Source organism: Sminthopsis crassicaudata, chromosome 1 (genome assembly GCF_048593235.1).
Source record: "Sminthopsis crassicaudata isolate SCR6 chromosome 1, ASM4859323v1, whole genome shotgun sequence".
NCBI lineage: Eukaryota > Metazoa > Chordata > Mammalia > Dasyuromorphia > Dasyuridae > Sminthopsis > Sminthopsis crassicaudata.
The window spans coordinates 114,949,313-114,964,501 of NC_133617.1; the positions used below are offsets into that span (position 1 = coordinate 114,949,313).

At 32.8% G+C, this 15,189-nt stretch overlaps 1 protein-coding gene across 5 annotated transcripts in view; it reads left to right on the plus strand.

Moving 5' to 3' along the window:
• TAF2 (TATA-box binding protein associated factor 2) overlaps window positions 1-15,189 on the plus strand; it is a 72,553-nt gene that overhangs the window by 15,035 nt on the left and 42,329 nt on the right. For all 5 annotated transcript variants that reach the window (XM_074266548.1, XM_074266544.1, XM_074266546.1 and 2 more), the window contains exons 7-11: window positions 2,853-3,037; window positions 3,847-3,960; window positions 11,041-11,140; window positions 13,517-13,602; window positions 14,617-14,752. In XM_074266548.1, the coding sequence (XP_074122649.1) occupies window positions 2,853-3,037; window positions 3,847-3,960; window positions 11,041-11,140; window positions 13,517-13,602; window positions 14,617-14,752 (621 nt within the window). The remainder of the gene's footprint in view (window positions 1-2,852; window positions 3,038-3,846; window positions 3,961-11,040; window positions 11,141-13,516; window positions 13,603-14,616; window positions 14,753-15,189) is intronic.

The following is a 15,189-nucleotide window of genomic DNA, read 5'->3' on the forward strand; positions in this document are numbered from 1 at the left end:
AATGTTATGGAATATTATTGATCTATAAGAAACGATCAGTAGGATGATTTCCAGAGAACCCTGGAGAGACTTACTGATGCTAAGTGAAATGAGCAGAACCAGGAGATCATTATACACTTCAACAACAGGACTATTTGAGGATCAATACTGATGGACGTGGCTCTCTTCAACAATGAGATGATTCAGGCCGATTCCAATGATCTTGTGATAATGAAAGCCATCTATACCCAGAGAGAGGACTGTGGGAACTGAGTATGAATTGCAACATTTTCACTTCTTTTGTTGTTGTTTTCTTTAATTTTATTTTCTTATTTTTTTTCCTTTTTGATTTTTTTCTTATGCAGCAGGATAATTGCATAAATATGTATGCCTATATTGGATTTACATATATTTTTACTATGTTTAATATATATTGGATTACTTACCATCTAGGGGAGGTATGGAGAAGGGAGAGAAAATTGGAGCACAAGGTTTTGCAAGGATCATTATTGAAAAATTATCCTTACATATGTTTTGAAAATAAAAAGCTTAAATAAAAAAAAAAGAAAATTGAAGCATTTGATCTGAGTTTCTAATTCACCCATATTCTTTATATCAGAACCCTTGACATCATTTCTTCTCTCCTGTTTTTCTCCCATTCTCTGACAAAAGGATGACCTTTTTTCCTGCCAAGATCAATCTCTCTAGATATACACTTAATCCCAACTCTTCTGGTCTTCTTCAGAAGATGGCATCCCTCAGCCTCAATCTCAACTTCTCCTTATAAACTTGTTCTTTCCTTATTTCCTTCAAACATGCAGTGATGGGACTTGTGTTTTCTTGGTGTAACATCTTTTTTTTTTGGTGTAGCATCTTTCTTGGTGTAGCATTCCTGACTTCCCAGACTTTCTTTCCACATATATCCTGATTGACCTCTGATCCCTTAATGCATCTTCCTGACCGGAGGCAAATAACAGGTCCCAGTCTCAAATAGTCCCGTTGTTAGCACCTCTAAGACTTGGTGGATACTTGAGACCATGAGACAATGCCATACTTGGTTGACATACTGATGCGATATGTTTCTGAATAGAGATAATGGAGAATATGCTAGAAAAGCTAAGTACCATTGTACCTTTACTGTATATACTTGCTCTGTTTGCTTTGTTTAAGAACTCATGAATGTCTCTTTTCATCCAAACACTGAACCCAAACATAGACAATGCTGGGGTTAGAATTGTGCCCTCATCCCACATGCCCGTGTTTCTCTCATTTAATAGGATGATTGTCCCCTCAAGACATAGATCTATATCTATCTTCTTTTTTCTCAGTCAAACTTTAAAAATCTGTCAGGATTCACTGCCTCAATTTTTTTTTTTTCATCCACTCCCAGTCAGACTTTTGTAGTATGGCTTCTTTCCTCATCACCCAACCTATAGTGTTTTCTCTGTTATTACCAAGGGTCCTAAATCTGATGGTCTTTTCCCTGCTCTTATCCTTCTCAACTTATTTATTACATTTAATATTATTTACCTATGTTCCTGTAACTTTGTCTTCTCTATGCTTTTATGATATTATTCTCTCCTAATTTGCTTCCAATCTGTCTCCTTTGCTTATTTTCAGTTGCCTTTGTAGGATCATCATCCATCTAAATTCTCTCTCTTCTTCATTCACAGACTCATTTGGCAACCTCCTTAGATCCTATTGGTTGAATAAAGGCTCGCTTAGATTTTTATATCTAGTTTTAGTCTTTCCTCTAAACTTCAGTCCCTCATTACCAGTTGGTCATTTGGGCATTGGTCATTTCAAGTTGAATGTCATGAAAATATCTTTAAACTTAAAATATTTAAAATAGGACTCATTGCTTTACCCCATAAACTCTCCTCTTCCGATCTTGCCTGTCTCTCAGATATACTGCCATCCTTCTAGTCTTCCAAGTTGGTAATATCCAAGTTATTTTAGACTCTTCACTTTCTCTCTGTATCAAAATTTGTTGCCAGATCTTGCCTTCCTCCATTCACACAACTGCAACCTTAGTTCAGCCTCTGATTACTTCTCAGAGGGCAATAGCCTTCTACTTCTCCTTGCCATTAGTATCTCCTTATTCCAGTTCATCATATATATTGTTGCCTTAATTTCAGATTCGGCAGTATGATTTCCCTATCCCGTCAGCTCCTCTCAAGTGAATTCCTATGAAGACAGATATAGTTAGGGTGAGTGAGATATAAAGATAGATGATGTTCTGTTTCCTAAACGTTAGGAAAAAACTTTCAACAGAGTATGTGAAGAAAATGAGTTTTGATGAACTATAAAAACCAGAATTTTTGTACTCAGAAAGGGAAAGAGAAGACAACACAAAGTAGTAATGGTAGAAAAATGCAGACTTGGTTGGGTATGCTTTAGTAGACCAGATTTGCTAGAGAGCCAAGATTATGTAGAATCTTGATTGATGTGGGAAAAGTCTGGACATTATTCTGTAAGTAATAGGAAAAAGCCACTAAAAAGTTTTTCTGCAGTATAGTGATGTGATATTATTCATAGCTTTTTTGGGAGGAAAGATTAATTTGGCAGCATTGTACAATTTAGCATATCTTAGATTTTGCATTTAATTGGATAAAATGTCTAACTGAATTAAATGCATTTTCAGTTGAAACAAAGTTTTTTCAGCCTGATCATTAAATAATTCATTCCAGGTACACATTCCCATTCAGTATCATGTTATTTTTATTTGAAAAATTAGATTAAAATATTCCCTCCCTTATATTACCATTAAATTGAGAACTTGAATTTAATTATTCAAAGTAAGTAATCTTTTAAAGGGGAGAAAGGCTGTTTTCTATTGTATAATTAATTTTTTTTTATTCCTCTCTTTTTAGGTAACTCATTTTTGTTTACCTCAACTTCTTCCACTACTTAAACACACCACATCTTACCTTCATGAAGTCTTTGAATTTTATGAAGAGATTCTTACATGTCGTTACCCATATTCCTGTTTCAAGACTGTGTTCATAGATGAAGCCTATGTTGAAGTAGCTGCTTATGCTTCCATGAGCATTTTTAGGTTAGTATCTGGATAGAAGTTAAATGGCTTAATTATGATATTATTGTGATTAGTCTGAATTTCTCACTTTTTTTTTTCTTTTCTAATGTGGACATTTTTATATATCTTCACTGTAGATATTAAGATAAAATTTTAATCAAACTACTCCTCCTCTTCCCTTGTTCTTCCTTCTCAGTTCTTTTGTCATTTGGAAATTATTTGTTTTTCAGAAAGACTTTCCTAAGTTTTTAAAAATTGAAAGAAGACCTAAAGAAGTCTTTTTCTAAAGGCAAAAGTGATTGTGCTTCTTTTGAAAAAAAAAAATTAAGAATGGTGGTAACTTGGTATAGTATTTGGAGGGATGAAGGTGGAAACAAAGAGACATAGGTTCAAGTCCTTTCTCTTACTCTTGTTAGTTGTGTGACTATGGGCAAATCAGTTAACCTCTCAGTGTCCCATATTATTTCATGATTAGAAGTTATTGATAACTTAGTGATCTTCATCAGTAGAGTGGATTTCCAGATTGGGAATCAGAAATCATATTGGACAAAATTTGAATAAGTATAATATGAAGAAAGGATTTTCCTGGTTCATGCATCTTAACTTGGGGAGAATGAAGCTGAAAGTAAATATGAGCAAAATTTTTGAAGAAAAATCTTTAGGGCTTTTTATATTATTATTTACATTTGAGCCCAAATTCTATTTTTTCCCAAAAACACGATTTAAATTTCATTTTCATGGTCTAAATAAAATTGTCTTTGTTTCTTGCTCTTATAATTACTATTTTTTCCTCTTTTTTTTTTTTTTTTTTTTTTTTTTTTCTTGTCTAGCACAAACCTTTTGCATAGTGCTATGATTATAGATGAGACACCTCTCACAAGAAGGTGTTTGGCACAATCCTTAGCCCAGCAATTTTTTGGATGTTTCATATCAAGAATGTCCTGGTAAGTATCTTGAAACAATATTTAGTGAAAATAAACCTGGGAATATTTTACTGTTTTGGGAATATCAAGTGATAGTTTATGTAAAGATAAATTGTGGCTTAAAATATTTCTTCTTTAAAAATTAGAGATAATTTTTTAAATCAACGTGGCCATTTGAAATAAGCTGTATGAAAGGAAATTAGTGAATAACATTTAAGAAATGTTGATAGTTTTCAAGAACAGGAAAAACTATATATAAGATTTTGAATACTAATTCTGCTGTATGTTAACATATATGAAAAGGAGGTAAGCATGTGTATGACAGCTTGAGGTAGAACTAGGAGCTTACATCACAAGTATTTGAAAACCACATACTAACGTGGGGCAATAAAGAGTGAAGAGAAGAATATGTATAATTTTTATAACCCTGAGATGAGTCATTTATTTATTTATTCATTCATCATTTATTGATTGATTGATTGTGAGGCATTTAGGTTTTAAGTGACTTGCGTAGCATCACATAGATAGGAAGTATTGTGTCTGAGGTCATATTTGAACTCAAGTCCTTCCCATTCCAGGGCCCATGCTCTATCTACTGCATCATCTAGCTGCTCCTGAGGTGGATTGTATGTAAAGTCATATTTCTTCTTTGGAGAAGAGTTAGTATAATGATGAGCATATAAGTTTATTCTTGCATGTAGTAGATTTATTCTAGAAGGAATTTCCCTATTCTTTTGAAAACTGAAATATGAAAGACAAGGAACTGAGGCTTTAAAGAAGGAGAATGGGAAATGGAATTAGCCAGAAGAAATTACAGCCAATAAACATTTGGGTTTTTAGTGGGGGCCAGTGGGGGCTTCTGCAAGGTGCTGAGGAAACAAACAAAAAACAATGATGAATGATAGAGGGGGCCTGAGTGAAGCAGGGAACAGTTCTGGCACACAGAATTGTGGGTAGAGAGTTTGGATTTTCTTGGGTTTGGATTTTGTTGGTTCGTCTTTGTGTCCCCAGTTAGCACAGTGGATGGAACATAGTAAATGATTTTAATAAATGCTTAGTGACTGACTGACAAATACAATCATGAGGACTAGAGAGAAAGATAAAAGATGTGAAAGGAACCAAGGAAGCCCTAGTGCAGGGAGAATAGAACTAGCTAGATCAATACATCAGGGAGTATAACATGAGTAGAGTGATGGAGCTAGAATCAGGAAGATCTGAGTTCAAATCCAGTTCTAGACACTTAATAACTGTATAACTCTTGGAACATTACTTAACTTCTGAGTTTCTCAGTTTCTTCATCTGTAAAATCAGAATAATAGCATATATTGTTATTATGAAGATAAAATGAGAAAATAGTTGTAAAACATTTTATAAATCTTGAATTGGAATATAATTGGTAGCTATTAGTAGTAGTAGTAGAATTTAATATTAGTAGAATTATCTGTTAGTGAAATCCATACAACTGACTTAATAAAATAATAAAAATAAAAAATTTTTAAAGTTCATGAGCCAAAATTGCTATTCCATTTTATTCAAAAATAATTTTTTTTTTAAAAATAGCTTCTTATTGACAGAACATATGCATGGGCAATTTTTCAACACTGACCCTTGCAAAAACTTCTGTTCCAACTTTTCCCTCCATCCCCTCCCCTAGATGGCAGGTAGTCCCATACATGTTAAATATGTTTAAAGTATATGTTAAATGCAATATATGTATACACATTTACACGATTTTCTTGTTGCACAAGAAAAATCGGATTTAGAAAGGTAAAAATAACTTGGGAAGAAAAACAAAAATAAGCAAACAACAGAAAGAATGCAAATACTATGTTGTGGTCCATACTCATTTCCCAGTGGTCTTTCGCTGGGTGTAGCTGGTTCTGTTCATTACTGATCAATTGGAACTGATTTGGATCCTATCATTGTTGAAGAGGGCCACTTCCATCAGAATACATCCTCATACAGTATCTTTGTTGAAGTGTATAATGATCTCCTGGTCCTGCTCATTTCACTCAGCATCAGTTCATGTAACTCTCTCCACGCCTCTCTGTATTCATTCTGCTGGTCATTTCTTACAGAACAATAATATTCCATAACATTCATATACCACAATTTACCCAACCATTCTCCAATTGATGGGCATCCATTCAATTTCCAGTTTCTAGTCACTACGAAAAGAACTGCCACAAATATTCTTGCACATACAGGTCCCTTTCCATTCTTTGAGATCTCTTTGGGATACACTAGTAACACTGCTGGATTAAAGGGTATGTACGGTTTGACAACTTTTTTGTGTATAGTTCTAAATTGCTCTCCAGACTGGTTGGATACGTTCACACCTCCACCAACAATGCATCAGTGTTCCAGTTTCCCCACATCCCCTCCAACATTCGTTATTATCTTTTCCTGTCATCTTAGCGAATCTGAGAGGTGTATAGGGGTATCTCAGAGTTGTCTTAATTTGCATTTCTCTGATCAATACTGATTTGGAGCATCTTTTCATGTAGGTAGAAATAGTTTCCATTTCATCATTTGAAAATAGGATATTCATATCCTTTGACCATTTATCATTTGGAGAATGGCTTGATTTCTTATACATTTGAGTCAGTTCTCTATATATTTTGGAAATGAGGCCTTTATCAGAACCTTTAACTGTATATTTTATTCAATTTTAACTAACCAGTTGTATTTCTATTTTAAAGTGTATTTGAAGAGCAAAAGAAAATGATCAAAACTTTCATTTCATTAGTCACATCTGTTAAAATGGTTTTATTTATATATATAAAACTTTGCATTACTCTCAATAATTAACCCCCTTATTGAAAAAGTAATTAAATAGCATAGGTTTAAATAGTATATATAATATGTTAATATATTACATATTACATCAATATGTAATAATATATTAAATGGTTTCTAAGAATGTTTGTGGATGACATTCCTGAGATATTTAAAAAATTGTGAAAACTCATCATCCAGAACTCTGTCAACATCATGTACCCACAGTACTGCAAAACTAATCCACCCATCAGTCAGTCAGGTCTTACATTATATGCAAATATTTTCACTTATAATCCCGAATCCCTTTAATGAAGGAAGAGAATTACATTTTCATATTTCTTCTTTTGGATTTAGCTTGGTCATAATAATCTCACAAAATTCAAATGATTGCTTTCTGGCTGAAATGCCATGTCTCTTGTGCTCCCATTGGTGAGACTTCTCCATAACTGGCATCATCTTTTTACTCTTTGACTATCTTCAGACTATGCTTCCTGTCTGGCTCTCTAGCTTTTACCCTAGTTCTTCTATTGGTGAGAGATTTCTGTTCCTAGTCTGACACAGACTTACTATACTGTTACTTGCTGGTTATGCTCATGCCATCTTTTTACCTCTGAGTGGGTTCCCCAGTTACCAATGAAATCTCAAGTCTTAGCATCCTGGGCTTTTCTTGGTGTAAGTTCTTCATACTTATAACACTTATATCACGCTGACCATTTTTGTGCTGTACCATTGTTGCAGAATCCCTGCTCCCATTGCCTCAAATATGGAAAATTATATCAATCATTTGTCATCATCCTTGTACTTTCTAATCTCTTAGTAATGAAGGGACCATTTCCTTGTATGTGGTGTTTTCACTTTATGAAAATGAAAAGTCCTCAAATTTAGAGACTATTTTTTGTACTTGTATCCTAGTGCTTAGCATAGTACCTGACATAGCAAACCATTTAATAAATGTCTTTTCATTCATTCATTCAGGGTCTCTTTTTTTCTGGTGGACTCTTAATATTTTTTCCAGGCTTAAAGTCTTTCTCTTTTTTTTTTTTTTTTTTTTTTTTTTTTGCTGAGGCAATGGGGTTAAGTGACTTGCCCAGAGTCAGACAGCTAGTAAGTGTCTGAGACTAGATTTGAACTCAGGTCCTCCTGATTTCAGGGCTGGTGCTCTATTCACTGCGCCACCTAGCTGCCCCTTAAAGTCTTTCTCTACCTCAGTCCATCTTCTACAAAGTTTTCAAAGTGATTTTTCTTAAACACAGATCTATGTCATTTTCCTTCTCAGTAAACACCAGGGTATGTATTCTTTTTAGGATAAAATATAAACTTCTGGTTTTTAAAGCCCTTCACAATCTGACCTAAAATACCTTCTTCCCAGCCTCATTAAACATTATTTCTTTTTCTGAACTCTGCAGTTCTACAAAACTGTCCTTCTCTGTTCTTCACATATATAGTATTCCATCTCTTCAGTATGTATCTTTGCACTACTCACCGTCTATCTTCCCTGTTCTTGAAATATATTCATTCCTTTAAATCATTCTCTTCCTTCAAATATCACTTTATACATGAAGCCTTTCTTGCCCTATGTCATCTCACTTAACTATATTTAAACTACCTTTTGCAATATTTTTCTTTATATTCATTCTGTATATACTTATGGAAAAACAGTGTGGAGTAAGATATAAAGAGAAGGCTTTGGAGCCAGGAAGACCTACACTATGTTTTGCTTCTCACACATGTTGGGCAATTCACTTAACTCTTCAGTGTTTTAGGCATCTCTGATATTGTAGATTTCAGAGGAAGAAACCAGTCTACATTGGTAGATTCTTCTTACCATGGAATTCTCAATTGCAGTGAAATCACAGGTTCAGTCCCATTGCTGGTTCTATATACTTCTATATAGATGTGTTCTCTTCCTGAATTCAAAGTAAGCTCTTTAAGAGTAGGCTTTGTTTCCTTTTTATTTGAATCCCTAGTGCTTGACATGCTAGATGATTAATAAATGCTTATTGATTTATTTTTCTTATAACTATTCTTCCTCCTTATTTTTTGTAGTCATTGTTTATATTTTGTTTGCTTAACTTTGCATACGTTCATATAAATCTTTATATAACCATTAGGTTCTGTTGGCCTTTTCTCCGTCTTCAGCTTCCTTGACCATGTTGCAATTCTTGCTACTATTGATACTCTTGATTACTATTCTTGAATACAAATTCTTTTTTTGATTTTCTTGACAGGGATTATTCTAATTTTCTCCCTACTAATCCTCCTTAGAATTGTCTTAGTTTCTTCTCTTTAGTTTCTTTTGCATGTTTGTCATCTGTTTCCTACATTCTTAACTACACCTTCCAAAGCCACTGTTTTGAACCCTCTTTTCATTTGGTGATCTCATAAGATTCTCTGAATTTGATTTCTATTATGCATATAACTTCCAAATCTACTTACCCATCTCTAATCTACATTTTCATAATATCTGCTGTTTGCTAGACACCTCTACCATGATGTGACATCAACGACTCAGTATATCCATAACAGTGATTAAATTATTCTCCTTTTCAACCCACACCACCTCCAGATTTTCTTCTCCTTCAGTTACCACTGTCTTAATTATCGCAGTTCATAAACTTGGAGTTACTTTAGATTTTTTTCCCCTTTATGCTTTGAAAGCTATCAGTTGCCAGTGCTGCTCTATTCTCTTTCCATACCTCTTATATCCAATATTTTTTCACTCAACCAGGTGCTGTCCTTGTACAAATCCTCTCTCTTATCTGAAATATTGTAATGCCCTTCTACTTATTTTTCCTTCTTGTTTCACATAGCTATATAACTCTCAAAATAGCTTTTTGAGATATAGAAAATTATGACATTCTCCTGCTTAGTAATCTCCAGTGGCTTACTCTTGCCTCTGGAATAAAATACATGGTTCTTAGTTGGACATTTAAGGTTTTATGTAATCTAGCTCCAGCCTGCCTTTCCAGCTTCATATCACAATATTCCCATTCATCCTGTGTTTCAGTGAAACTGGACTACTTGTTCACCAAATTTGACATGCTGCCTTCTATTTTCTCTTTGTTTACACAAGCTTTTGGCCCCTTTTCTTTTTCTATCCTCCCAGTGCCTGGAAAGCAAGCCATTTTTTATCTCTGCCTTTCAGAATTCTTTTTGTTCAAGGATTGGTTCAGAGATCTAAGAAATTTGCTATTAGTGCTTTCTCCTTCCTGAAATTCAAATTGCCTTATATTACTTATCTTTGTGCATATTGCATTGCCTGTCTTAACAGCAAGGGCTATTTCATTTTTGTTTATATATTTTGGTGCTTAACATATTACCTTGAATGTAATATATTTATTTGAATAATAGCTTTTTATTTTCAAAATAGATGCAAAAATAGTTTTCAACATTCATCCTTTCAAAACCTTGTGTTCCAAATTTTTTCTCTCCCTTCCCCTGGCTCCTTCTCTTACACAATAAGTAATCCGATATATGTTAAACATGTTCAATTCTTCTATACATATTTCCGCAATTATCATACTCCAAAAGAAAAATCAGATTCAAAAGGAAAAAAATGAAAGAAAACAAAAAAGCAAGCAAGCAACAACAGAAAAGAAGAAAATGCTATGTTGTGATCCACATTCAATCTACAGTCCTCTGTCTAGTTGTAGATGGCTCTCTTCATCATAAGACCATTGGAATTGGCCTGAATCATCTCATTGTTGAAGAAGGCCAAATCCATTAGAATTGATTGTCACCTAATTTTGTTGTTGCTGTAAGTGTTCTCTTGGTTCAACTGGCTTCATTTAGCATCAGTTCATAAAAGTCTCTCCAGGCCTTTCCGAAATCAATAGGCTGATTATTTCTTATAGAACATTAATATTCCATTATATTCATATATCATAACTTATTCAGCCTTTCTCTAATTGATAAGCATACACTCAGTTTCTAGTTCCTCGCCACTACACAAAGGGATTCTACAAACATTTTTCCTTGTATACAATTTAATAATTGTTTACTGAATTGGTTGAATTTAGTTGCAAAGTTACTTTCCTCTTCAAGTTCCTCAAAATTTTTCCATCTCTTTCCTTTTCTTTCCTTGTCTTTGATTCATCTGGCCATGAATCAAATTATCAATCAAATTGACACCATAAAAGCATAGATCTCATCTCAATTTCCTTTTAAAATCTTTAGTGTTCCCTTATATCCTTCTTCTTCCATAAATTAATAAGCAAATCCCTTTCAGCTGTAAAACTCTTATTCAGCATTGAAGTTTCATAATTTTTTAAACAGTTTTAAGTGGTAAAGAGAATTATTAATATTTTTACTTTTATACAGGTCTGATGAGTGGGTATTAAAGGGAATTTCAGGCTATATCTATGGACTTTGGATGAAAAAGACCTTTGGTGTTAATGAATACCGCCACTGGATCAAAGAGGTAATATTATAATTATCTTTAATATTTATTAGGCGTTTAAGTGAGCCTAATACTTGTAAATTATCCTTTTGAACCTCTGAAAAATAGTTATTTTTCTCTTCATATCTAAGCAATAAAGTAACTTTTATTTTTGTAACTTTAAAACAGTGTTCATATGCGTCTTGGTTACTTTATAATTCTAATTCATAGCAACACAAAAAATTGCTGAGCTTTGTCAGATTCTAAGACATTCTGTGGAAGCATCAGGTTATTCTCACTGACATCAGTCTTAAAAGTTAGATCTATTTTAGCTTATATTAATAGCCAGTAATGGTTCTGTCATTCATAATTGTGTCCAGACATTTGGTTGGACAAATATGAATTAATTTCTCTTTGCTGACAGTACTGGCTCTTAGAATATTGAGCTGAATAAAAAGTTAATTTGTATTCTGGGAAGTGGTACTTCTTATTGTTCTTAAAATTTCCTTGATTGAGTTGCAAATGGTGCTCCTTTATTTCAGTGTTTTAGAATATGCTGAATGAATAAGCCCATGGTGTTTTATATATATGATCTCTGTTGTTTTCCCTCTTAATCTTCTCATTTTCTTATCAAAAAGTCTCAGATTTTTTATTTGATTTTATTTTTTGGTCATTTATAGCAACTTACACTGTCTGCTAATTTTTGTGACTCTTGTTTGTGAGGTTTCAGATTATAGTATATCTTCTTTGAGATATAACATCTAACATTAAATATAGTACTTGGAATGGCACAGTAATTTAATGTGAAAATAGTATATTTCCATGTTTCATGGCAGTATAAATCAAACTTAAGGTCAGTTGCCACTGAAACGAATTATAACATTTAGGATTGCAATCCTATGCTTTTCTTTTTGTCAGCAATTAGAGCATTATATACTTAAGTGTTCAACATAGTTGTAATGATTGTTTCATTAATCTACTTCTTAAATGTTTCCTGTGTCATTGTGATATAGGACTCAATTATTAAAAAAACATTTTTTAAGCTTTATTTTTGCCTTTGATATTATACTTCAGTCATTTTTCATAGTTATGTGTTTTTTTGTTTTGTTTTGTTTTTGAGGCTGGGGTTAAGTGACTTGCCCAGGATCACACAGCTAGGAAGTGTTAAATGTCTGAGACCAGATTTGAACTTGGGTCCTCCTGAATTCAGGGCTGGTGCTCTATCCACTGCGCCACCTAGCTGTCCCCATAGTTATGTATTAAAAAAATCTGCATATCCTTCACCCTCAAACATTTCCTTTTGACAAAGTAAAAAAATAAACAAAATTGACACTGACTGTATAGGATAGCACATACCATACTTTATACCCAGAATCCTGTCTCTTTTAGAGGAAGGCTTATCAGCTGTTTTGTTCTGGGACCAAGATTGGTCAGTACAGTTAATCAGAGTTAATTTGCTATTAGTGCTATTTTAAATTTACATTATTTAACTATACATTATTTACATCATTGTACCTTTTGTTCTCTTAGTTCTGCTTTACTCTATCATTCAGATCTAACATTTCTTTGAGTTCTTTGTTTCTTATTGTGAATAGTACGTTCCATTGTGTTGATATTCTAATAAATTTTTGGATAACTATTTTGCTTCCCATTTATTACTACCATAAAAAGTGCTTTTATGACTGTTTGGTGTTTATATAAAAGTAGGTCTTCTGGCCAATAGTGGTTTAGTGACTTTTCTTCAATAATTCCAAATTGTTGTCTAGAACAACTGTATCAATTCACATATCCATTAGCATTATATTAATATGCCTGAGTTACCTGTTAATTTGTAAGACTGAATATTTTTTACTTAAAGCACTTTTGATACATTGAAGGGTATGAAGTGAAACCTCAAAATTATTTTAATTTGCATTTCTCATATTATTGATTTGAAATAGTTGTTCATATGAGGAGTTAACAGGCATTTATTAAATATTTAATGTGTTCCAGACACTATGCCTAGGTACTGGAAAAAAATACATAGTTCTCAAGAAACTCATACTCTAATAGAGGAGAGAAACATGAAATTAACCTCTTCATCTTCTTTTTGACTATGCTAAAGTTCATTTTCCAGAAGATATGGCAAAGAAAAAGAAAATATGACTGTTAAGCAGTCATAGAGGGTGATTAGGGTCAAAAGAAGACTTTGTTTAGGCCACTGTCAACCCTAAAGTTACAAATTGGAGAAAACTCTTTTTTACCTCTAATGTATTGATGCTAATTATTTGCCTTTATTTTCTTTGGAGAATAACATTTTTATGGAATGTTTTGAAATTTTTTATTATGATTCCAGGAAATTAAAGATCATTACAAAGCTCTGAAATTTTATATGAAAACATTATTCATCATGATCTGTTTTTATTTTACACTGTTTAGGAGTTGGACCAAATAGTGGCATATGAACTGAAAACTGGTGGAGTTTTACTGCATCCAATATTTGGTGGAGGAAAAGAGAAAGATAAGTATGTTTTGTTTTGTTTTGCTTTAGCAATAAGAACTTAGAAGCTATGTTTTATTGAATCAATATGTTTTGTTTATGTTGTGAGAATTGAATCCTGAGGCAGAGTAGTAATATATAACATATAATAACGATCCTCAAACACATTTGAGTAAGTCTTTATTATCTATTATTACTTAACTCATTAGTTTTTTTTTTTTTTGCTTTTATTAATATCATAAAATACTGTTTTAAGTGGGGAAAAATAGAATTTTTTCTTTTTAAATTTTTTTGAAGAATGTAACCTCTATTATTTACTTCTGTTTCTATCATCTCTTGATTTTAGTGTAAATTCCACTATCTAATCCTAGTTTAAAATTTCTAATTGAGTTATTGAAATAAGTGCTTGTCAAGCACTTGTCAAGTGTTATTAAAAATGGAATTATGTAGGTGACTTGAGTACCTCAGTGGCTCTGGACTGAGTTATTTTAGAAAGAGTTTTCAGTGATATTAGAGGTAAAAAAGAGTTTTCTCCAATTTGTAACTTTAGGGTTGACAGTGGCCTGAGCAAAGTCTTCTTTTGACCCTAATCACCCTCTATGACTACTTAACAGTCATATTTTCTTTTTCTTTGCCATATCTTCTGGAAAATGAACGTTAGCATAGTCAAAAAGAAGATGAAGGGGTTAATTTCATTAGAAATAACCCACCTGTGCCAACTTAGAATAATAGAATCATAACAAAATTTATTTTGCTCTCTGGGTCAAGATCTCCTATATTATTAATGGATTATCTTGTTTTTCTGGGTTCTTGCTAGACCCAGATGGTTATTAAGATAACCCTCACTGTAGCAGATAGATAAAATAGATAAAATGGACTCCAATAATAATACCATATAGTTGCCAATCAACTAAGTTGTTGTCCAAATGAAATTGTATTCTTTTTTTTTTAATATAGCCTTTCCTACATATTTGTTACTTATTTTTGTAATATATGATTTATAATGTTTTTAAGATGTAAAACTGTTATTTATTTGTAGCCCAGCTTCACATCTACATTTTTCAATAAAGCACCCACATACTCTTTCCTGGGAATATTATACTATGTTCCAATGTAAAGCTCATCTTGTCATGAGGTTGATTGAAAATAGAATAAGCATGGAGTTTATGCTACAGGTAAGTGGATCAATGCATTTACATATTTAATGAATTATGCATATGCAGTGTGTGTGTGTATGTGTGTGTGTGTATGTATGTGTGTGTGTGTATCTACATTTCTTTTTAGGGAAAAAAGCTTCTTTGCACGGTGAGATAGAAGTCATAATAACTGACTTTACAGACACAGTTCTATCATTAGGAATGTTAGGAAAGTCACTTGGTAAATTTACTTTCCTCATGTATAAGATGAAAATAACTATTCTTATTATAGACTCAGAATAAGAAAGGATTTCCAAGTGTAGTTGTAAAATCATTGTATAGAATGTGTGTGTGTGTATGTAGATTAGGAATACATCTCATAATACCCATGATAAAAGGTATCTGGTATCTGCCTTTTACTTAAAGATCTCTAATGACTCAGAATCGACTATGTTCTTAGGTTTTACATCTCACTG